The following is a 23,783-nucleotide window of genomic DNA, read 5'->3' as shown; positions in this document are numbered from 1 at the left end:
AAGAACGACGAATATTTTTAGGTGTATGAGGGAGCCCAAGACCTACAAAAAAGTCTCTTGGACCCATATGCTAAAATGAACAGGAAGTTAGCTACGAATTTTTGAATGTCCCATTTTTGACTATTTTTGCACATTCACAGGGGGCAGACTTTTGCCCACTTCTCCTACACGTTTCATCTGACTGAGTTAAGACTTGACCTGGACCATGTCAAGACCTGAGCCAACGACAGGGGGAAAAATCTTGACCTTTCGAAATACTATATGATGAAGGCGGGGCATCAAAATTTGTGTTTCGCACTGAAAAAGGATATGCTTAATAACTCCCCGGTACATGCACCAAAAAATCCCAAACTTGACATGTATGTTTATCGTCAAGGCCTGAAGCTATCTCTATGACAACATTCAGTTATATATGCAGCGCCACCTAGCCCTTGAGGCTTATATAAAAAAAAAATACCCCACATACGGTATTTTGTACAAAAAATGTAAACTCATTCTAAGTGTGATAACTAAGTCATTTATGAATATTCTTTTAGTTTCCACCACTCAAAATGTTCACTGGCATCAGACTTATCCAAACATATATATATATATTTTTTATTTTTGATAGCCTCTGTGGACATTAAAAGCAATATCGTGAATGAAGGATATGCTTAATAACTCCACGGTACATGCTCCAAAAAAAATCCCACACTTGACATGTATGCTTATAATCAAGGCCTGAAGGTATCTCGATGACAACATTCAGTTATAAATACAGCGCCACCTAGCCCTTGAGGCTTATATAAAAAAAAAGAAACCCACATACGGTATTTTGTACAAAAAATGTAAACTCATTCTAAGTGTGATGACTAAGTCATTTATGAATATTCTTTTAGTTTCCACCACTCAAATTGTTCACTGGCTTCACACCGATCCAAACGTATGTACGTTTCCATTTTGTTTTATTCATTTTTGATTGCCCCTTTGGACAATAAAAGTAACATTGTGCAATGAGTACAACGAGCGATGATGTATATATACACTTTTACAAAAAATACCAATCAGGGCAACTCATTGCCTAAAAATAGAAAAGGCCGCAGATTTTTGCAGGTCTTAACAATCCCCAAAACCCGTTGAGCTTGACACACACTGGCAAAAAAAATATTCTACATGTAAACGTTTATTATGCCATTTTCAAAGAAATTTTGCTTCCAATATGCCAGTACCCCAACGTGCCAGTACCCTAACGTGCAAGTACCCCAACGTGCAAGGACTCCAACGTGGCCCGGGCTGCGAGGGCCCTTTATAGCTGCTCGCAGCTCTAGTTATTATTATTATTATTATTATTATTATTATTAGGGCCCGAGCAGCTACCGCTGCGAGGTCCCTATTGTTTTTCGATCGGATTATTATTATTATTATTATTATTATTATTAGGGCCCGAGCAGCGACCGCTGCGAGGTCCCTATTGTTTTTGTAAAAATTATTATTATTATTATTATTATTATTATTATTATTATTATTATTATTCTTCTTCTTCTTCTTTATTCTCCGCAAACAATCGCGATTTTGGGTACCTAAATATTCACGAAAACTCACCAAACTTTGCACACTCCTCAGGTCCGGCGAAAAATTTGATATTATGAAGTCGTTATAACAACGCGGCTCTATAGCGCCCCCTAGCGTAGAAAAATAAAAACCAAGCCCGACACGTTTGAGCTAGAGCAACGAAAATTGGCAGGCACGTGGAGCACCCCGAGACGCACAAAAAAGTCTATTGGGACCATGTAGCTAAAATGTACAGGAAGTGAGCTATGAATTTTTTAATGTCCAATTTTGGCCTATTTTGGCACATTCACTGTGGTCATGCTTTTTCCCCCTTTGCAAACATTTTTCATCCAATTGACTTCAAACTTGGCATTTATCATCTCAAGACCTAAGAGAACAGCTGGGCAAAACATCTTGCCTTTTCGAAATACTATACGACGGGGGCGGAGCATCAAATATTGCCTTTAAAATTTCATTTGTCCAGAAAGAGCAAATGCTTAATAACTCCCATGTTGAAGCTCCAAAAAATCTCAAACTTCTCAGGCAACGTAATAGTCACAGCCTGAAAACATCTATATGACAAAATTCAGTTATACATATAGCGCCACCTAGTGGTTACAATAAATGTCATACTTTACGTTTTTAGCTACTGTGCTGAGCTTGTTGAAGGGATCCATTTGAAAATTGGTCAGAAAAGCCTTAAGATGTTGATCATGCCCCACACCGAATATTGTAACTTTTCATCAAAGGGCGTGGCCGCTACGGTGACGCAAAATCTGAAGATTTTTCGTGAAAATAAAAGCTGCATTAACTTGACCGAGATGATCCTATCTTCTCAAAATTTCACACATTTGATGAGAGTCCAGCTCTAAAGACATCTACTAACTTACATTTCATCTAACTGATAGCGCCACCTAGTGGCAATTTTTCTTCTTACGAATTTTCTTCTACGTTTTTCTCCAAACACGTTAACTGGACCTACCTCATATTTGCTCAGAGGAGGGTTTCGGCCTTCATGATGTCACAACACGAAGTTTGTGAGTTTTCGCGAATTGCTGTAGGCGTGGCTAAGCGCTGTTCGCCAAGAAAACAACGCCAGTTTTGAGGGTCTAAACATGCACAGAAACTCCTGAAACTTGGCACACACATCTGGCCTGGTAAAATGAGCAATATTTTATTGTTGATTGTGCTATTTTTACAAAAATGACTCAATAGCGCCCCCTCGAAATTTTTAACGAAGCAGCCCCGGTTGTACGTTTAAGCAAAAACGCCGAATATTTTTAGGTGTATGAGGGAGCCCAAGACCTACAAAAACGTCTCTTGTACCCATATGCTAAAATGAACAGGAAGTGAGCTACGAATTTTTGAATGTCCCACTTTTGACGATTTTTGCACATTCACAGGGGGCAGACTTTTGCCCACTTCTCCTACACGTTTCATCCGACTGAGTTAAGACTTGGCCTGGACCATGTCAAGACCTGAGCCAACGACAGGGGGAAAAATTTTGACTTTTCGAAATACTATATGATGAGGGCGGGGCATCAAAATTTGTGTTTCACAATGAAAAAGGATATGCTTGATAACTCCCCGGTACATGCTCCAAAAAATCCCAAACTTGACATGTATGTTTATCGTCAAGGCCTGAAGTTATCTCTATGACAACATTCAGTTATATATGCAGCGCCACCTAGCCCTTGAGGCATGAAAAAAAAATACCCCACATACGGTATTTTGTACAAAAAATGTACACTCATTCTAAGTGTGATAACTAAGTCATTTATGAATATTTTTTTAGTTTCCACCACTCAAAATGTTCACTGGCATCAGACTTATCCAAACATATATATATTTTTATTTATTTTTGATAGCCTCTATGGACATTAAAAGCAATATCGTGAATGAAGGATATGCTTAATAACTCCACGGTACATGCTCCAAAAAAAAATCCCACACTTGACATGTATGCTTATAATCAAGGCCTGAAGGTATCTCTATGACAACATTCAGTTATAAATACAGCGCCACCTAGCCCTTGAGGCTTATATAAAAAAAAATAAAAATACCCCACATACGGTATTTTGTACAAAAAATGTACACTCATTCTAAGTGTGATAACTAAGTCATTTATGAATATTCTTTTAGTTTCCACCACTCAAAATGTTCACTGGCATCAGACTTATCCAAACATACATATTTTTGTTATTTAGTTTTATGTATTTTTGATAGCCTCTATGGACATTAAAAGCAATATCGTGAATGAAGGCTATGCTTAATAAATCCACGGTACATGCTCAAAAAAAAAATCCCACACTTGACATGTATGCTTATAATCAAGGCCTGAAGGTATCTCTATGACAACATTCAGTTATAAATACAGCGCCACCTAGCCCTTGAGGCTTATATAAAAAAAAAAAAAAAATACCCCACATACGGTATTTTGTACAAAAAATGTACACTCATTCTAAGTGTGATAACTAAGTCATTTATGAATATTCTTTTAGTTTCCACCACTCAAATTGTTCACTGGCTTCACACCGATCCAAACGTATGTACGTTTCCATTTCGTTTTATTCATTTTTGATTGCCCCTTTGGACAATAAAAGTAACATTGTGCAATGAGTACAACGAGCGATGATGTGTATATACACTTTTACAAAAAAATACCAATCAGGGCAACTCATTGCCTAATAATAAAAAAGGACGCTGATTTTTGCAGGTCTTAACAATCACCAAAACCCGTTGAGCTTGATACACACACTGGCAAAAAAATATTCTACATGTAAACGTTTATTATGCCATTTTCAAAGAAATTTTGCTTCCAATATGCCAGTACCCGAATGTGCCAGTACCCCAACGTGCAAGTACCCCAACGTGCAAGGACCCCAACGTGGCCCGGGCTGCGAGGGCCCTTTATAGCTGCTCGCAGCTCTAGTTCTTCTTCTTCTTCTTCTTCTCCGTAAACGATCACGATTTTGGGTACCTAAACATTTACGAAAACTCACCAAACTTTGCACACTCCTCAGGCCCGGCGAAAAATTTGATATTATGAAGTCGTCATAACAACGCGACTCTATAGCGCCCCCTAGCATAGAAAAATAAAAACCAAGCCCGGCACGTTTGAGCTAGAGCAACGAAAATTGGCAGGCACGTGTAGCACCCCGAGACGCACAAAAAAGTCTATTGGGACCATGTAGCTAAAATGTACAGGAAGTGAGCTATGAATTTTTTAATGTCCAATTTTGGCCTATTTTGGCACATTCACTGTGGTCATGCTTTTTCCCCCTTTGCAAACATTTTTCATCCAATTGACTTCAAACTTGGCATTTATCATCTCAAGACCTGAGAGAACAACTGGGGAAAAAATCTTGCCTTTTCGAAATACTATATGACGGGGGCGGGGCATCAAATATTGCCTTTAAAATTTCATTTGTCCAGAAAGAGCAAATGCTGAATAACTCCCATGTACAAGCTCCAAAAAATCTCAAACTTCTCAGGCAACGTAATAGTCACGGCCTGAAAACATCTATATGACAAAATTCAGTTATACATATAGCGCCACCTAGTGGTTACAATAAATGTCATACTTTACGTTTTTAGCTACTGTGCTGAGCTCGTTGAAGGGATCCAGTTGAAATTTGGTCAGAAAAGCCTTAAGATGTTGATGATGCCCCACACCGAATATTGTAACTTTTCGCCAAAGGGCGTGGCCGCTACGGTGACGCAAAGTCTGAAGATTTTTCGTGACAATAAAAGCTGCATTAACTTGACCGAGATGATCCTATCTTCTCAAAATTTCACACATTTGATGAGAGTCCAGCTCTAAAGACATCTACTAACTTACATTTCATCTAACTGATAGCACCACCTAGTGGCAATTTTTTTTCTTACGAATTTTCTTGTACATTTTTCTCCAAACACGTTAACTGGACCAACCTCATATTTGCTCAGATGGGGGTTTCGGCCTTCATGATGTCACAACACGAAGTTTGTGAGTTTTCGCGAATCGCTGTGGGCGTGGCTAAGCACTGTTCGCCAAGAAAACAACGCTAGTTTTGATGGTCTAAACATGCGCAGAAACTCATGAAACTTGGCACACACATCTGGCCTGGCAAAATGAGCAATATTTTATCATGTATTGTCCTATTTTTACAAAAATGACTCAATAGCGCCCCCTAGAAATTTTTAACGAAGCAGCCCCGATTGTACGTTTAAGCAAGATCTACGAAAATTTTTAGGTGTATGAGGGAGTCCAAGACCTACAAAAAAGTCTCTTGGACCCATGTGCTAAAATGAACAGGAAGTGAGCTATGAATTTTTGAATGTCCCATTTTTGACGATTTTTGCATATTTTCAGGGGGCATACTTTTGCCCACTTCTCCTACACATTTCATCCGACTGACTTTAGACTTGACCTGGACCATGTCAAGACCTGAGCCAACTACAGGCAGAAAAATCTTGACTTTTGGAAATACTATATGATGAGGGCGGGGCATCAAATTTTGTGTTTCGCACTGAAAAAGGATATGCTTAATAACTCCCCGGTACATGCTCCAAAAAATCCCAAACTTGACATGTATGTTTATAGTCAAAGCCTGAAGGTATCTCTATGACAAAATTCAGTTATATATGCAGCGCCACCTAGCCCTTCAGGCGTGAAAAAAAAATACCCCACATACGGTATTTTGTACAAAAAATGTCAACTCATTCTAAGTGTGATAACTCCCATGTTCAAGCTCCAAAAAATCTCAAACTTCTCAGGCAACGTAATAGTCACGGCCTGAAAGCATCTATATGATAAAATTCAGTTATACATATAGCGCCACCTAGTGGTAACAATAAATGTCATACTTTACGTTTTTAGCTACTGTGCCGAGCTCGTTGAAGGGATCCAGTTGAAAATTGGTCAGAAAAGCCTTAAGATGTTGATCATGCCCCACACCGAATTTTGTAACTTTTCGCCAAAGGGCGTGGCCGCTACGGTGACGCAAAGTCCGAAAATTTTTCGTGACAATAAAAGCTGCATGAACTTGACCGAGATGATCCTATCTTCTCAAAATTTCACACATTTGATGAGAGTCCAGCCCTTAAGACATCTACGAACTTATATTTCATCTTACTGATAGCGCCACCTAGTGGCAATTTTTTTTCTTACGAATTTTCTTGTACATTTTTCTCCAAACACGTTAACTGGACCAACCTCATATTTGCTCAGATGAGGGTTTCGGCCTTCATGATGTCACAACACGAAGTTTGTGAGTTTTCGCGAATCGCTGTGGGCGTGGCTAAGCACTGTTCGCCAAGAAAACAACGCCAGTTTTGAGGGTCTAAACATGCGCAGAAACTCATGAAACTTGGCACACACATCTGGCCTGGTAAAATGAACAATATTTTATTGTTGATTGTACTATTTTTACAAAAATGACTCAATAGCGCCCCCTAGAAATTTTTAACGAAGCAGCCCCGATTCTACGTTTAAGCAAGATCTACGAAAATTTTTACGTGTATGACGGAGCCAAAGACCTACAAAAAAGTCTCTTGGACCCATATGCTAAAATGAACAGGAAGTGAGGTACGAATTTTTGAATGTCCCATTTTTGACGATTTTTGCACATTTTCAGGGGGCATACTTTTGCCCACTTCTCCTACATGTTTATCCAATGACTTGACCTGGACCATGCCAAGACCTGAGCCAACAACAGACGGAAAAATCTTGACTTTTGGAAATACTATATGATGAGCGCGGGGCATCAAAATTTGTGTTTCGCACTGAAAAAGGATATGCTTAATAACTCCCCGATACATGCTCCAAAAAATCCCAAACTTGACATGTATGTTTATCGTCAAGGCCTGAAGGTATCTCTATGACAACATTCAGTTATATATGCAGCGCCACCTCGCCCTTGAGGCATGAAAAAAAAATACCCCACATACGGTATTTTGTACAAAAAATGTAAACTCATTCTAAGTGTGATAACTAAGTCATTTATGAATATTCTTTTACTTTCCACCACTCAAAATGTTCACTGGCATTAGACTTATCCAAACATGTACTTTTTTATTTATTTTTGATAGCCTCTAATGGACATTAAAAGCAATATCGTGAATGAAGGATATGCTTAATAACTCCACGGTACATGCTCCAAAAAAATCCCACACTTGACATGTATGTTTAGAGTCAAGGCTTGAAGGTATCCCTATGACAACATTCCATTATATATACAGCGCCACCTAGCCCTAGAGGCATAAAAAAAAATACACCAACTTAACGGTATTTTTACAAAAAAAAAAAAAATCCACATGTCAAGGTTTATCATGCCATTTTCAAAGAAATTCTGCTTCCAATGTGCCTTACCTAAACTTGCCAGTACCCCAACGTGCCAGTACCCCAACGTGCAAGTACCCCAACGTGCAAGTACCCCAACGTGGCCCGGGCTGCGAGGGCCCTTTATAGCTGCTCGCAGCTCTAGTTATTATTATTCTTCTTCTTTATTCTCCGCAAACAATCGCGATTTTGGGTACCTAAATATTCACGAAAACTCACCGAACTTTGCACACTCCTCAGGTCCGGCGAAAAATTTGATATTATGAAGTCGTTATAACAATGCGACTCGATAGCGCCCCCTAGCGTAGAAAAATAAAAACCAAGCCCGGCACGTTTGAGCTAGAGCAACAAAAATTGGCAGGCACGTGTAGTACCCCGAGACGCACAAAAAAGTCTCTTGGGACCATGTAGCTAAAATGTACAGGAAGTGAGCTATGAATTTTTTTATGTCCAATTTTGGCCTATTTTGGCACATTCACTGTGGTCATGCTTTTTCCCCCTTTGCAAACATTTTTCATCCAATTAACTTCAAACTTGGCATTTATCATCTCAAGACCTGAGAGAACAACTGGGCAAAACATCTTGCCTTTTTGAAATACTATATGACGGGGGCGGGGCATCAAATATTGCCTTTAAAATTTCATTTGTCGAGAAAGAGCAAATGCTTAATAACTCCCATGTTCAAGCTCCAAAAAATCTCAAACTTCTCAGGCAACGTAATAGTCACGGCCTGAAAACATCTATATGATAAAATTCAGTTATACATATAGCGCCACCTAGTGGTTACAATAAATGTCATACTTTACGTTTTTAGCTACTGTGCTGAGCTTGTTGAAGGGATCCATTTGAAAATTGGTCAGAAAAGCCTTAAGATGTTGATCATGCCCCACACCGAATATTGTAACTTTTCGCCAAAGGGCGTGGCCGCTACGGTGACGCAAAGTCTGAAGATTTTTCGTGAAAATAAAAGCTGCATTAACTTGACCGAGATGATCCTATTTTCTCAAAATTTCACACATTTGATGAGAGTCCAGCCCTAAAGACATCTACTGACTTATATTTCATCTAACTGATAGCGCCACCTCGTGGCAATTTTTTTTCTTACGAATTTTCTTCTACGTTTTTCTCCAAACACGTTAACTGGACCTACCTCATATTTGCTCAGATGAGGGTTTCGGCCTTCATGATGTCACAACACGAAGTTTGTGAGTTTTCGCGAATTGCTGTGGGTGTGGCTAAGCGCTGTTCGCCAAGAAAACAACGCCAGTTTTGAGGGTCTAAACATGCACAGAAACTCATGAAACTTGGCACACACATCTGGCCTGGTAAAATGAGCCATATTTTATTGTTGATTGTGCAATTTTTTTACAAAAATGACTCAATAGCGCCCCCTAGAAGTTTTTAACAAAGCAGCCCCGGTTGTACGTTTAAGCAAGAACGACGAATATTTTTAGGTGTATGAGGGAGCCCAAGACCTACAAAAAAGTCTCTTGGACCCATATGCTAAAATGAACAGGAAGTGAGCTACGAATTTTTGAATGTCCCATTTTTGACAATTTTTGCACATTCACAGGGGGCAGAATTTTGCCCACTTCTCCTACACGTTTCATCTGACTGAGTTAAGACTTGACCTGGACCATGTCAAGTCCTGAGCCAACGACAGGGGGAAAAATCTTGACCTTTCGAAATACTATATGATGAAGGCGGGGCATCAAAATTTGTGTTTCGCACTGAAAAAGGATATGCTTAATAACTCCCCGGTACATGCTCCAAAAAATCCCAAACTTGACATGTATGTTTATCGTCAAGGCCTGAAGCTATCTCTATGACAACATTCAGTTATATATGCAGCGCCACCTAGCCCTTAAGGCATAAAAAAAAAAATACCCCACATACGGTATTTTGTACAAAAAATGTAAACTCATTCTGAGTGTGATAACTAAGTCATTTATGAATATTCTTTTAGTTTCCACCACTCAAAATGTTCACTGGCATCAGACTTATCCAAACATATATATATTTTTATTTATTTTTGATAGCCTCTGTGGACATTAAAAGCAATATCGTGAATGAAGGATATGCTTAATAACTCCACGGTACATGCTCCCAAAAAAAATCCCACACTTGACATGTATGCTTATAATCAAGGCCTGAAGGTATCTCGATGACAACATTCAGTTATAAATACAGCGCCACCTAGCCCTTGAGGCTTATATAAAAAAAAAAACCCACATACGGTATTTTGTACAAAAAAATTTAAACTCATTCTAAGTGTGATGACTAAGTCATTTCTGAATATTCTTTTAGTTTCCACCACTCAAATTGTTCACTGGCTTCACACCGATCCAAACGTATGTACGTTTCCATTTTGTTTTATTCATTTTTGATTGCCCCTTTGGACAATAAAAGTAACATTGTGCAATGAGTACAACGAGCGATGATGTATATATACACTTTTACAAAAAATATCAATCAGGGCAACTCATTGCCTAAAAATAAAAAAGGACGCTGATTTTTGCAGGTCTTAACAATCACCAAAACCCGTTGAGCTTGACACACACTGGCAAAAAAAATATTCTACATGTAAACGTTTATTATGCCATTTTCAAAGAAATTTTGCTTCCAATATGCCAGTACCCCAACGTGCCAGTACCCCAACGTGCCAGTACCCTAACGTGCAAGTACCCCAACGTGCAAGGACTCCAACGTGGCCCGGGCTGCGAGGGCCCTTTATAGCTGCTCGCAGCTCTAGTTATTATTATATTTTATTCCTCGCACTTTTTTGTCCAGTTTCTTCTTCCACATTCTTCACCCGATTCACTCCGTTCCAATTTCAAACGATTCCAAATATTCGCGCCTAGAGCGCTTCCATTTTTCTTATTCCCACGATTCACGTGTTACCCGCAATTCCCGATTTCGTACCCGATTTTTCCCCATGTATTCTTAATGGGAGATTCAAAATTTCACATTTCCTTCCACATTTTTCATCCGATTCACTTCGTTCCAACTTCAATATGTTCCATCATGAGCTTTTCAGTTCCAAAATTCACGCCTTACCCACAATTCACGATTTCGTACCCGAATATTTCCCACATTCTACATTTTTCATTTACTTCCACATTATTCATCCGATTGACTTCGTTCCAACTTCAATATATTCCAGCAATTCAAGCCATGAGTTATTCCAGCTTTTCAGTTCCAAAATTCACGCCTTGCCCACAATTCCCGATTTCGTACCCGAATATTTCCCACATTCTACATTTTCCATTTACTTCCACATTATTCATCCAATTGACGTCGTTCCAGCTTCAATATATTCCAGCATTTCAAGCCATTAGCTCTTCCAGCTTTTCAGTTCCAAAATTCACGCCTTGCCCACAATTCCTGATTTCGTACCCGAATATTTCCCACATTCTACATTTTCCATTTACTTACACATTATTCATCCGATTGACATCGTTTCAACTTCAATATATTCCACCACTTCAAGCCATGAGCTCTTCCAGCTTTTCAGTTCCAAAATTCACGCCTTGCCCACAATTCCCGATTTCGTACCCGAATATTTCCCACATTCTACATTTTCCATTTACTTACACATTATTCATCCGATTGACGTCGTTCCAGCTTCAATATATTCCAGCAATTCAAGCCATGAGCTCTTCCAGCTTTTCAGTTCCAAAATTCACACCTTGCCCACAATTCCGGATTTCGTACCCGAATATTTCCCACATTCTATATTTCACATTTACTTCCACATTAGTCATCCGATTGACTTCGTTCCAACTTCAATATATTCCAGCAATTCAAGCCATGAGCTCTTCCAGCTTTTCAGTTCCAAAATTCACGCCTTGCCCACAATTCCCGATTTCGTACCCGAATATTTCCCACATTCTACATTTTCCATTTACTTACACATTATTCATCCGATTGACGTCGTTCCAGCTTCAATATATTCCAGCAATTCAAGCCATGAGCTCTTCCAGCTTTTCAGTTCCAAAATTCACACCTTGCCCACAATTCCGGATTTCGTACCCGAATATTTCCCACATTCTATATTTCACATTTACTTCCACATTAGTCATCCGATTGACTTCGTTCCAACTTCAATATATTCCAGCAATTCAAGCCATGAGCTCTTCCAGCTTTTCAGTTCCAAAATTCATGCCTTACCCACAATTCCCGATTGCGTACCCGAATATTTCCCACATTCTACATTTCACATTTACTTCGACATTTTTCATCCGATTGACTTCGTTCCAACTTCAATATATTCCAGCAATTCAAGCCATGAGCTCTTCCAGCTTTTCAGTTCCAAAATTCACGCCTTACCCACAATTCCCGATTTTGTACCCGCACATTACCCACATTCTACATTTTCTTCCACATTATTCATCCGATTGACGTTGTTCGGGCTTCAATATATTCCAGCAATTCAAGCCATGAGCTCTTCCAGCTTTTCAGTTCCAAAATTCACACCTTGCCCACAATTCCGGATTTCGTACCCGAATATTTCCCACATTCTATATTTCACATTTCCTTCCACATTATTCATCCGATTGACTTCGTTCCAACTTCAATATATTCCAGCAATTCAAGCCATGAGCTCTTCCAGCTTTTCAGTTCCAAAATTCATGCCTTACCCACAATTCCCGATTGCGTACCCGAATATTTCCCACATTCTACATTTCACATTTACTTCGACATTTTTCATCCGATTGACGTTGTTTCAACTTCAATATATTCCACCAATTCAAGCCATGAGCTCTTCCAGCTTTTCAGTTCCAAAATTCCCGCCTTACCCACAATTCCCAATTTCGTACCCAAATATTTCCCACATTCTACATTTTCCATTTACTTCCACATTATTTATCCGATTGACTTCGTTCCAACTTCAATATATTCCACCATTTCACGTCATGAGCTCTTCCATCTTACCACCTAACTTACCACGTATGGCGGCCATTTTCCAACTTACCATGCACGGCGGCCATTTTAGACAAATGATATGCCCAGGTTTCTCGCCAACCTGGCCTCCCAAGGCGGTGGCCATTTTGGCCAATTGATTAGGTATGCGTGTGATTCTTGCCAGGATATTCCCCGACCTGAACAGGAAGTGACCAATATCAACAGGAAGTGACCTCATATCAACAGGAAGTGACCTCATATCAACAGGAAGTGACTTAATCTCAACAGGAAGTGACTTAATTTCAACAGGAAGTGACTTAATTTCAACAGGAAGTGACCTAAAATCAACAGGAAGTGACCTGATTTTAACAGGAAATGACCCGATTTCAACAGGAAGTGACCTGATTTTAACAGGAAGTGACCTCATATCAACAGGAAGTGACTTAAAATCAACAGGAAGTGACCCGATTTCAACAGGAAGTGACTTAATTTCAACAGGAAGTGGCCTAAAATCAACAGGAAGTGACCCGATTTCAACAGGAAGTGACCCAATTTTGACAGGAAGTGACCTGATATCAACAGGAAGTGACCCAATTTCAATAGGAAGTGACCCAATTTTGACAGGAAGTGACCTGATATCAACAGGAAGTGACCCAATTTCAACAGGAAGTGACCCGATTTCAACAGGAAGTGACCCAATTTTGACAGGAAGTGACCTGATATCAACAGGAAGTGACCCAATTCCAACAGGAAGTGACCCAATTTTGACAGGAAGTGACCTGATATCAACAGGAAGTGACCCGATTTCAACAGGAAGTGACCCGATTTCAACAGGAAGTGACCCAATTTTGACAGGAAGTGACCTGATATCAACAGGAAGTGACCCAATTTCAACAGGAAGTGACCCAATTTTGACAGGAAGTGACCTGATATCAACAGGAAGTGACCCAATTTCAACAGGAAGTGACCCGATTTCAACAGGAAGTGACCCAATTTTGACAGGAAGTGACCTGATATCAACAGGAAGTGACCCAATTCCAACAGGAAGTGACCCAATTCCAACAGGAAGTGACCCAATTTTGACAGGAAGTGACCTGATATCAACAGGAAGTGACCCGATTTCAACAGGAAGTGACCCAATTTCAACAGGAAGTGACCCGATTTCAACAGGAAGTGACCCAATTTTGACAGGAAGTGACCTGATATCAACAGGAAGTGACCCAATTTCAACAGGAAGTGACCCAATTTTGATAGGAAGTGACCTGATATCAACAGGAAGTGACCCAATTTCAACAGGAAGTGACCCGATTTCAACAGGAAGTGACCCGATTTCAACAGGAAGTGGCCTGAAATCAACAGGAAGTGAGCATGCTAGTGCTAAGTTAGCATGCTAATGTTAGCTAATGCTAATTCTAGCTGAACATGCTAATGCTATTGCTAGCTTAGCATGCTAATGCTAATGTTAGCTCAGCATGCTAATGCTAATGTTAGCTTAGCATGTGAATGCTAATGTTAGCTTAGCATGCTAATGCTAATGTTAGCTTAGCATGCTAATGCTAAGTTAGCATGCTAATGCTAATGTTAGCTTAGCATGCTAATGCTAATGTTAGCTTAGCATGCTAATGCTAAGTTAGCATGCTAATGCTAATGTTAGCTTGCTAATGCTAATGTTAGCTTAGCATGCTAATGCTAATGTTAGCATGCTAATGCTAATGTTAGCATGCTAATGCTAAGTTAGCATATTAATGCTAATGTTAACTTAGCATGCTAATGCTAGCTTAGTATACTAATGCAAATGTGACCTGATTTCAACAGAGTGACTATTACTCCATTGCTTAAGTTTGCCACTCCTTACACCATTGCGACTCGATTCTACCCTCCTTACTTCATTGCTTACTTAATTCTTCTCACTTTACTCCATTGCTTACCCGATTACTTGCTACTTCGTCCATTTCTTACTTGATTTCTTCCTTGTTTTCTTGTTTCTTGCTGATTTATTTTTACTTTTGTGGTATTTGTATTCCTTCAACTGCTTCTAGATTTTTGGATGAATTTAAACCATTCCAACTTCAGCATGTTAAGCTCATTCCATGTCATTCAGTATCATTCAACATCATTCAATATCATTCAATATCATTCAATATCTTTCAATATCTTTTAATATCATTCATCATCATTCAACATTATTCCAAATCATTCCACAGGTATTCATTCAGCTCTCCAGCCTTCACACGCCATTTCCCCAGAAATGGCATTTCTAGTTATTATTATATTTTATTCCTCGCACTTTTTTGTCCAGTTTCTACTTCCACATTTTTCACCCGATTCACTCCATTCCAATTTCAAACGATTCCAAATATTCGCGCCTACAGCGCTTCCATTTTTCTTATTCCCACGATTCACGTGTTACCCGCAATTCCCGATTTCGTACCCGATTTTTCCCCATGTATTCTTAATGGGAGATTCAAAATTTCACATTTCCTTCCACATTTTTGATCCGATTCACTTCGTTCCAACTTCAATATGTTCCATCATGAGCTCTTCCAGCTTTTCAGTTCCAGAATTCACGCCTTACCCACAATTCACGATTTCGTACCCGAATATTTCCCACATTCTACATTTTTCATTTACTTCCACATTATTCATCCGATGTTCCAACTTCAAGATATTCCAGCAATTCAAGCCATGAGCTCTTCCAGCTTTTCAGTTCCAAAATTCACGCCTTACCCACAATTCCCGATTTCGTACCCGAATATTTCCCACATTCTACATTTTCCATTTACTTACACATTATTCATCCGATTGACGTCGTTCCAGCTTCAATATATTCCAGCAATTCAAGCCATGAGCTCTTCCAGCTTTTCAGTTCCAAAATTCACACCTTGCCCACAATTCCGGATTTCGTACCCGAATATTTCCCACATTCTACATTTCACATTTACTTCCACATTATTCATCCGATTGACTTCGTTCCAACTTCAATATATTCCAGCAATTCAAGCCATGAGCTCTTCCAGCTTTTCAGTTCCAAAATTCATGCCTTACCCACAATTCCCGATTTCGTACCCGAATATTTCCCACATTCTACATTTCACATTTACTTCGACATTTTTCATCCGATTGACGTCATTTCAACTTCAATCTATTCCACCAATTCAAGCCATGAGCTCTTCCAGCTTTTCAGTTCCAAAATTCACACCTTGCCCACAATTCTCGATTTCGTACCCGAATATTTCCCACATTCTACATTTTCCATTTACTTCCACATTATTTATCCGATTGACTTCGTTCCAACTTCAATATATTCCACCATTTCACGTCATGAGCTCTTCCATCTTACCACCGAACTTACCACGCATGGCGGCCATTTTCCAAATTACCATGAATGGCGGCCATTTTGGATAAATGATTAGATATGCCCAGGATTCTCGCCAACCTGGACCCACAGGCCGGCGGCCATCTTGGCCAATGGATTAGGGACGCCTTGGATTTCCGCCACGTCGTCCACCGGTGGCGGCGGCCATCTTGGCCAATTGATTAGGGACGCCTAGGATTTCCGCCACGTCGTCCACCGAGGGCGGCGGCCATCTTGGCCAATTGATTAGGGACGCCTAGGATTTCCGCCATTTCGACCAAATTTCAATAGGAAGTGACCTAAAATCAACAGGAAGTGACCTGATTTTAACAGGAAGTGACCCGATTTCAACAGGAAGTGACCTGATTTTAACAGGAAGTGACCTCATATCAACAGGAAGTTACCTTAAATCAACAGGAAGTGACCTCATATCAACAGGAAGTGACCTAAAATCAACAGGAAGTGACCCCATATCAACAGGAAGTGACCTAAAATCAACAGGAAGTGACCCGATTTCAACAGGAAGTGACCCGATTTCAACAGGAAGTGGCCTGAAATCAACAGGAAGTGACCTGATTTTAACAGGAAGTGACCTCATATCAACAGGAAGTGACCCGATTTCAACAGGAAGTGACCCAATTTCAACAGGAAGTGGCCTGAAATCAACAGGAAGTGACCTGATTTTAACAGGAAGTGATCCGATTTCAACAGGAAGTGACCTGATTTTAACAGGAAGTGACCTCATATAAACAGGAAGTGACCTCATATCAACAGGAAGTGACCTAAAATCAACAGGAAGCTTAGCATGCTAATGCTAGCTTAGTATACTAATGCAAATGTGACCTGATTTCAACAGAGTGACTATTACTCCATTGCTTAAGTTTGCCACTCCTTACACTATTGCGACTCGATTCTACCCTCATTACTTCATTGCTTACTTAATTCTTCTCACTTTACTCCATTGCTTACCCGATTACTTGCTACTTCCTCCATTTCTTACTTGATTTCTTCCTTGTTTTCTTGTTTCTTGCTGATTTATTTTTACTTTTGTGGTATTTATCTTCCTTCAACTGCTTCTAGATTGAATTTAAACCATTCCAACTTCAGCATGTTAAGCTCATTCCATGTCATTCAGTATCATTCAACATCATTCAACACCATTCAATATCATTCAATATCTTTCAATATCATTCATCATCATTCAACATTATTCCAAATCATTCCACAGGTATTCATTCAGCTCTCCAGCCTTCACACGCCATTTCCCCAGAAATGGCATTTCTAGTTGTGTTTGAAATTCAGAAATTATTACCCATTTTATATAAATTCTACTACTACTACTACTACTACTACTACTACTACTACTACTACCACTAATTGTGTGAAGGCTACATATGCTACATATGCTATTCTACACCATTCCCGTTATTCTTATTATTATATTTTATTCCTCGCACTTTTTTGTCCAGTTTCTTCTTCTACACATGGCCGGCGGCCATCTTGGCCAATGGATTAGGGACGCCTAGGATTTCCGCCACGTCGTCCACCGGGGCGGCGGCCATCTTGGCCAATCGATTCGGGAAGCCTAGGATTTCCGCCACGTCGTCCGCCGGTGGCGGCGGCCATCTTGGCCAATTGATTAGGGACGCCGAGGATTTCCTCCATTTCGACCTAATTTCAATAGGAAGTGACCTAAAATCAACAGGAAGTGACCTGATTTTAACAGGAAGTGACCCGATTTCAACAGGGTGACCTGATTTTAACAGGAAGTGACCTGATTTTAACAGGAAGTGACTTCATATCAACAGAAAGTGACCTCATATCAACAGGAAGTGACCTAAAATCAACAGGAAGTGACCCGATTTCAACAGGAAGTGACCCGATTTCAATAGGAAGTGGCCTGAAATCAACAGGAAGTGAGCATGCTAATGCTAGCTAATGCTAACGCTAGCTGAACATGCTAATGCTATTGCTAGCTTAGCATGCTAATGCTAATGTTAGCTTAGCATGCTAATGTTAAGTTAGCATGCTAATGCTAATGTTAGCTTAGCATGTGAATACTAATGTTAGCTTAGCATGCTAATGCTAATGTTAGCTTAACATGCTAATGCTGTTAGCTGAGCATGTTAATGCTAATGTTAGCTTAGCATGCTAATGCTAAGCTAGCATGCTAATGCTAATGTTAGCTTAGCATGTTAATGCTAATGTTAGCTTAGAATGCTAATGCTAGGCTAGCATGCTAATGCTAATGTTAGCTTAGCATGCTAATGCTAGCTTCGCATGCTCATGCTAAGTTAGCATGCTAATGCTAATGTTAGCTTAGCATGCTAATGCTAAGTTAGCATGTTACTGCTAATGTTAGCTTAGCATGCTAATGCTAATGCTAAGTTTGCATGCTAATGCTAATGTTAGCATACAAATGCTAATGCTAAGTTAGCATGCTAATGCTAATGCTAAGTTAGCATGCTAATGTTAGCATGCTAATGCTAATGTAAGCTTAACATGCGTATTCTAATGTTAGCTTGCTAATGCTAATGTTAGCTTAGCATGCTAATGTTAGCTTAAAATGCTAATGCTAATGCTAAGTTAGCATTCTAATGCTAATGCTAGCTTAGCATGCTTATGCTAAGTTAGCCTATTAATGCTAGCATGCTAACATAATTGATAATGTTAACTTAGCATGCTAACGCTAGCTTAGCAAGCCAATGCTCATGCTAGATTAGAACGCTAATACTATTTTAGCATGCTATTGCTAATGTTAGCTTAGCATGCTAATGCTAGCTTAGTATACTAATGCAAATGTTACCAGATTTCAATAGAGTTACTATTACTCCATTGCTTAAGTTTGCCACTCCTTACACCATTGCGACTCGATTCTACCCTCCTTACTTCATTGCTTACTTAATTCTTCTCACTTTACTCCATTGCTTACCCGATTACTTGCTACTTCCTCCATTTCTTACTTGATTTCTTCCTTGTTTTCTTGTTTCTTGCTGATTTATTTTTACTTTTGTGGTATTTGTCTTCCTTCAACTGCTTCTAGATTTCTGGATGAATTCAAACCATTCCAACTTCAGCATGTTAAGTTCATTCCATGTCATTCAGTATCATTCAACATCAGTCAACACCATTCAATATCATTCAATATCTTTCAATATCATTCATCATCATTCAAAATTATTCCAAATCATTTCACAGGTATTCATTCAGCTCTCCAGCCTTCACACGCCATTTCCCCAGAAATGGCATTTCTAGTTAAGTATAAAAATTATCCAGATGTAAGACTGGCTAATACACACTACTGTATTCAAACTTGGGATGTAACGATAAGGGCAATATCGTGATATTAAAACTGCCACAATATCATCGTCGTCATGTTTACATTATTAGTGCAATTTAATTTTCATTAGGGCTGTTTTGGCCTTCTATGTTTAAAATCGATGCTAATTGTCAAATGAAGGGGAACGTAATATGCTTGTGAAGCAATAAATGTGTGCTTGTATTAGCAAATAAGTGCCTCAATATTGTTATTAGAGATTGCAGGTTGTCTATAGGCATTGCTGTTGTGTACAAAAGCACAATATTGTGCTTTTTTTAGTATGAGTTTGTTTTTTGTTTTTCCAATATTGTGATCTTTTTAAAATATCGCCAACCCCCAGCAATCCCCCTCACCCCCCACCCCCAACCCCACATACACACACCCAATATCGTGATAATAATCGTATCATGACCTTCATATTGTGATAATATCGTATCATTATGTTTGGATATCGTTCCATCCCTAATATAAACTATAACTTACTCTGATAGTCTCTCTGCTGATTCTTCCTATATTTGGGTGGACGGCCAATCCTGGGGGAAAAAAAAGTAAAAAAAACAAACAAACAAACTAAAAACAATAGTAAAAGTTCACACAAAACTCCCACACACACGCACCTTTACCTGCCACGATAATGTGTCTTCTTGGTTCTCTGGCCAAAAAAGACGCTCCTCTTACTCTCAGAGTCCGACAGTTCCATCTTGAGCCTGCCTTGGTTGCGCTCAGCTAATGGGCAGCCCGAAACACAGTGATGAGCCGTGAAGCGACCGGTCACGTGACCTGAACCGTCACAACCTGGAGTTGGACACTTCCTGTTTCAAAGCGAGGCCTCCGTTTGGTGAAAGTCTCGTTTTCGACATTATAAACTGTACATTATGAATACCTGCATCTTTAAAATGAATCCAGAGAGTGAACTCACCTGTTGTGGAAGTTGTACTTGTTGGTTCTGGTGTGGCTGATGGGCTTACAGGGAACAGAATGAGGGTAAGTGGACTGGGCCAGAGTGGGAGGCTCCCTCTGACCTAAGTGGATAGATATGATACACAGACATGCAGTATACACAACAAGACTGTGACTGACTTTTTTAATGTATATTTAAAACATCTTTCTGGCTCATCTTTTAGGCATCATGACACAACTGCATGTTATTATCACAAACAGATAAACTAGCATGTGATTCCTCAAATATCGTGGCATTTCTACTCACAACCACTAGAGGGGATATTTGCATGGTATCTACTGTACTCAAGCCTGTGACGTATTAACCTTATTTAATTTCTTCCAACATGCAGAGTTACCGTGCGTCTGCTGTGTTTTGACGTCCTGCGGTGGGGGTTTGAGTGGGTGACCGGTGGCCTCACACCAGCCTGCTGGGTGTATGTCAGGGTGGTCCGAGTCCATCCACTCGTCATAGACGTGACTCCATCCATCATAGTGGATCTGATGGAAGGAGAAACATGGGAGCGACTACCATGCCACAATGCCTTGCAAAGCTCTCAAATGCGGACACACACAAACACACAAACAAAATACCTTGATACGGTGGGTCTCAACTTCTTCCACCGTTGCCACTCTGATGAGACCAGGACTCCTCTTGTCCACAGCCTCCAATTTCATTTGAGGCTGGAAGTTGTGGGCTGGGCGCTGCATGTTTACAAGAAGATAGCACTGTTGATCATCTGCTTCAGTCTCACAGTTGATTCTGACTACATTAGGACATGAAAAAACTCGAAAGCATCGGACTTTTCTGACAGTGGATGTGCATACAATTGTTGCTACCCCTCTGTTCATGAAAAATAAATAAATCAATTTTTATATATATATATATATATATATATATATATATATATATATATATATATATATATATATATATATATACATATTATATATATATATATATATATATATATATATATATATATATATATATATATATATATATATATATATATATACATATATATATATATATATATATATATATATATATATATATATATATATATATATATATATATACATATATATAAACCATAAATAAAATTAAAAATCAATCATATAAAAACCCTCTGCATTCACAATTATTTATTTCATGCTGCAGATGCTCTGTTAGGTCGAAATGTTATTCAAATGAGGGGGTGGTCCTGAGCTCGTCGTAGGTTGGGCTCTATTATATAGTTGTTTTTATTTCCTTTTATATTTATTTTTTTTGTATTTAATTTTTGAATTGAAATTTTTTTAGATCAGTTTTTAATTTCACTTTTATTCATTTATTTATTTGTTTAGTCATTTATTTATTTTTAATTTTGGCAGTTTTTGAAGGTATCTTCAAACATGTAATCAGTCCGACCCATTCAAAGGGTGACAAGGATGTTTGGTGGCATGGTGTGTACCACACTAGACATGGACCAGAGATTTTGGAGGAGCGAGTTGTCTCTGAAGAAGAACATTATCGACAAGCTCTGATCGTTGCTCCTCTCTCTCTATCTTTATATAATGTACAAAGACACACTATTTACTGCATACTAAATACAGTGGAAAAAAAACAACAACAGAGAATCTGTTGCGGGACGGCTGATTACCCAGAACATTATCATGACAACAATTAACTTGGCTTAACTTTGTTACATATAAACATATAATAATAATAATAATAATAATAATAATAATAATAATAATAATAATAATAATAATAATAATAATAATAATAATTCATTCATTCCTAGCATCCATCAATCCATTTTCTAGATCGTGGTACTTTTTAATTGTTGCAGGTGATTTTGTGTGAGAGGCTGGACTGTTTGCCAGTAATTTGTACTGTACTGTAATTTGGACAACATTAATACAACAAACAAAAAAATACTAAAACAACCGGGGTGGGGGAGGAGGGCAATATATCAGCTGTACGCTATCTTGAAGATGAGTTTTAAGGAATTTGAACGTGACATATTCTCACCATTTTAAATGAGTCGGCTGTAACTGCCTTAGAGCAGGTCTCATGCAGGTAGCTGGACCAAGAGAACGCTCCTTGGGCAGGATAATCTGAAACAAAAAATATGCACATTCCAATTTCCTTTGATATCACATGAAAAAAAAAAAAAAAAAACTCACTTAAGTTCTATATGTGGGTCTGTGTCTACTTTAAATGCATAGATCACCAGACAAGTGTTGTGTTAATGTTCTATTTTTTATTGAATTAAAATAGTAAAGTGTACATTAAAGCAGCTATATGGAAGATTTAAAATTTCAAATCGCTACTGCCACCTGTGGCCGAAAACAAACTGCACGCTCATACACGCTGCACGCACTCGTACGTGCACGACCTCAATACTGAAGACTGGGCTCTTCATATCCAATTAAAATATGTTTTCAGAGGTAAGAAGTTTTATAATGTTATACAAAGCTGGCTACTTCACGGAATGAGACTCTCGATCCCCACTAAACAATTGATGTCCACGGGACGTGCAGATCATATTGCTTTAGTCGGTCAAAGTCCAGTCCTGTGCTGTACTCCAAAATGATGTGCAAATTACGTTAATTGGACCTCATTCCGATGTTAATATGCAGTTACATATTGTAGTCACCCCGCTCGACGGACGTCAACCTGATTCTAGTCATTATTAGTGTATGTCGCCCCCAGGCTAGCGTCATTGTGCATTAGCCGAAAGGTGGGCTGTCATTTATGGAAATTGACGATTGTGAAAAACATATAGACCCATTCACTACTTAGTGTGATACAGCCGTGAATGTTATCGCCATTCAGTAGTACCGTTCACATTCCGTTAGCATAATGTAGCTACAATAGGCTGTTTTCACGGAGGAATATAAGGCAACATTTAGCCTGATTGAAACGCCGCGGAATGGAACGTCTGTTCTTCATAAAGTCATTCTGTTCTATTACATTCAACTTTGCCGCCCCTTTCACGCTAAATGTTGCCGTCCACCTCACTTTCACCCCAATAGTTACGGCCGAGAAGTGATCGATCTTGAGGTTACTGCTATTTGAAAACAACACATTTTCTTCTAAATGTCAAGACACTCGCTTCTTACCTTTTGGAGTAGAAAGAAAGCCAGCTGTGAATCACTTTTCTAATCCAAGTCCGATCTCAACTCTCTCCACCGCTGAAATGTCAAACCAATGTTCACTCTCGTTCTTGCCCGGCATTGGTCACTATCAAGTTTAGATTATTTTTTTTTCCGTGGCACTTGACATTGTTTTCATTTTTTTTTTTTTTTAAGCAGCCTTCCGCGGAGTAACAGCGGGTGTCTGGGGCAGCGAAAATCTGTACTAGTTCCGTCTTCGCGACTACAGGAAACAACTAACGAGAACGTGCATTACGTCACATCCC

At 39.1% G+C, this 23,783-nt stretch overlaps 1 protein-coding gene across 3 annotated transcripts in view; it reads right to left on the bottom strand.

Annotated features, from left to right (window-relative positions):
• The window catches only part of l3mbtl1 (L3MBTL histone methyl-lysine binding protein 1), a 136,887-nt gene that overhangs the window by 104,281 nt on the left and 8,823 nt on the right, over nt 1–23,783 (bottom strand). The window contains exons 14-20 of one of the 3 annotated variants that reach the window (XM_077515147.1): nt 22,391–22,476; nt 20,965–21,075; nt 20,730–20,871; nt 20,351–20,453; nt 20,055–20,243; nt 19,915–19,964; nt 19,073–19,159 (exon numbers count right to left, since the gene is read on the bottom strand). In XM_077515147.1, coding sequence (XP_077371273.1) covers nt 19,152–19,159; nt 19,915–19,964; nt 20,055–20,243; nt 20,351–20,453; nt 20,730–20,871; nt 20,965–21,075; nt 22,391–22,476 — 689 coding nt within the window. In that variant the 3' untranslated portion in view covers nt 19,073–19,151. Of the gene's footprint in view, nt 1–19,072; nt 19,160–19,914; nt 19,965–20,048; nt 20,244–20,350; nt 20,454–20,729; nt 20,872–20,964; nt 21,076–22,390; nt 22,477–23,783 lie in introns of those variants that run through there. The other 2 variants (XR_013282596.1, XM_077515146.1) reach the window with 2 other exon arrangements.

Source organism: Festucalex cinctus, chromosome 2 (genome assembly GCF_051991245.1).
Source record: "Festucalex cinctus isolate MCC-2025b chromosome 2, RoL_Fcin_1.0, whole genome shotgun sequence".
NCBI classification, from domain to species: Eukaryota; Metazoa; Chordata; class Actinopteri; order Syngnathiformes; family Syngnathidae; genus Festucalex; species Festucalex cinctus.
This window is presented reverse-complemented; position numbering and strand designations above follow the sequence as displayed.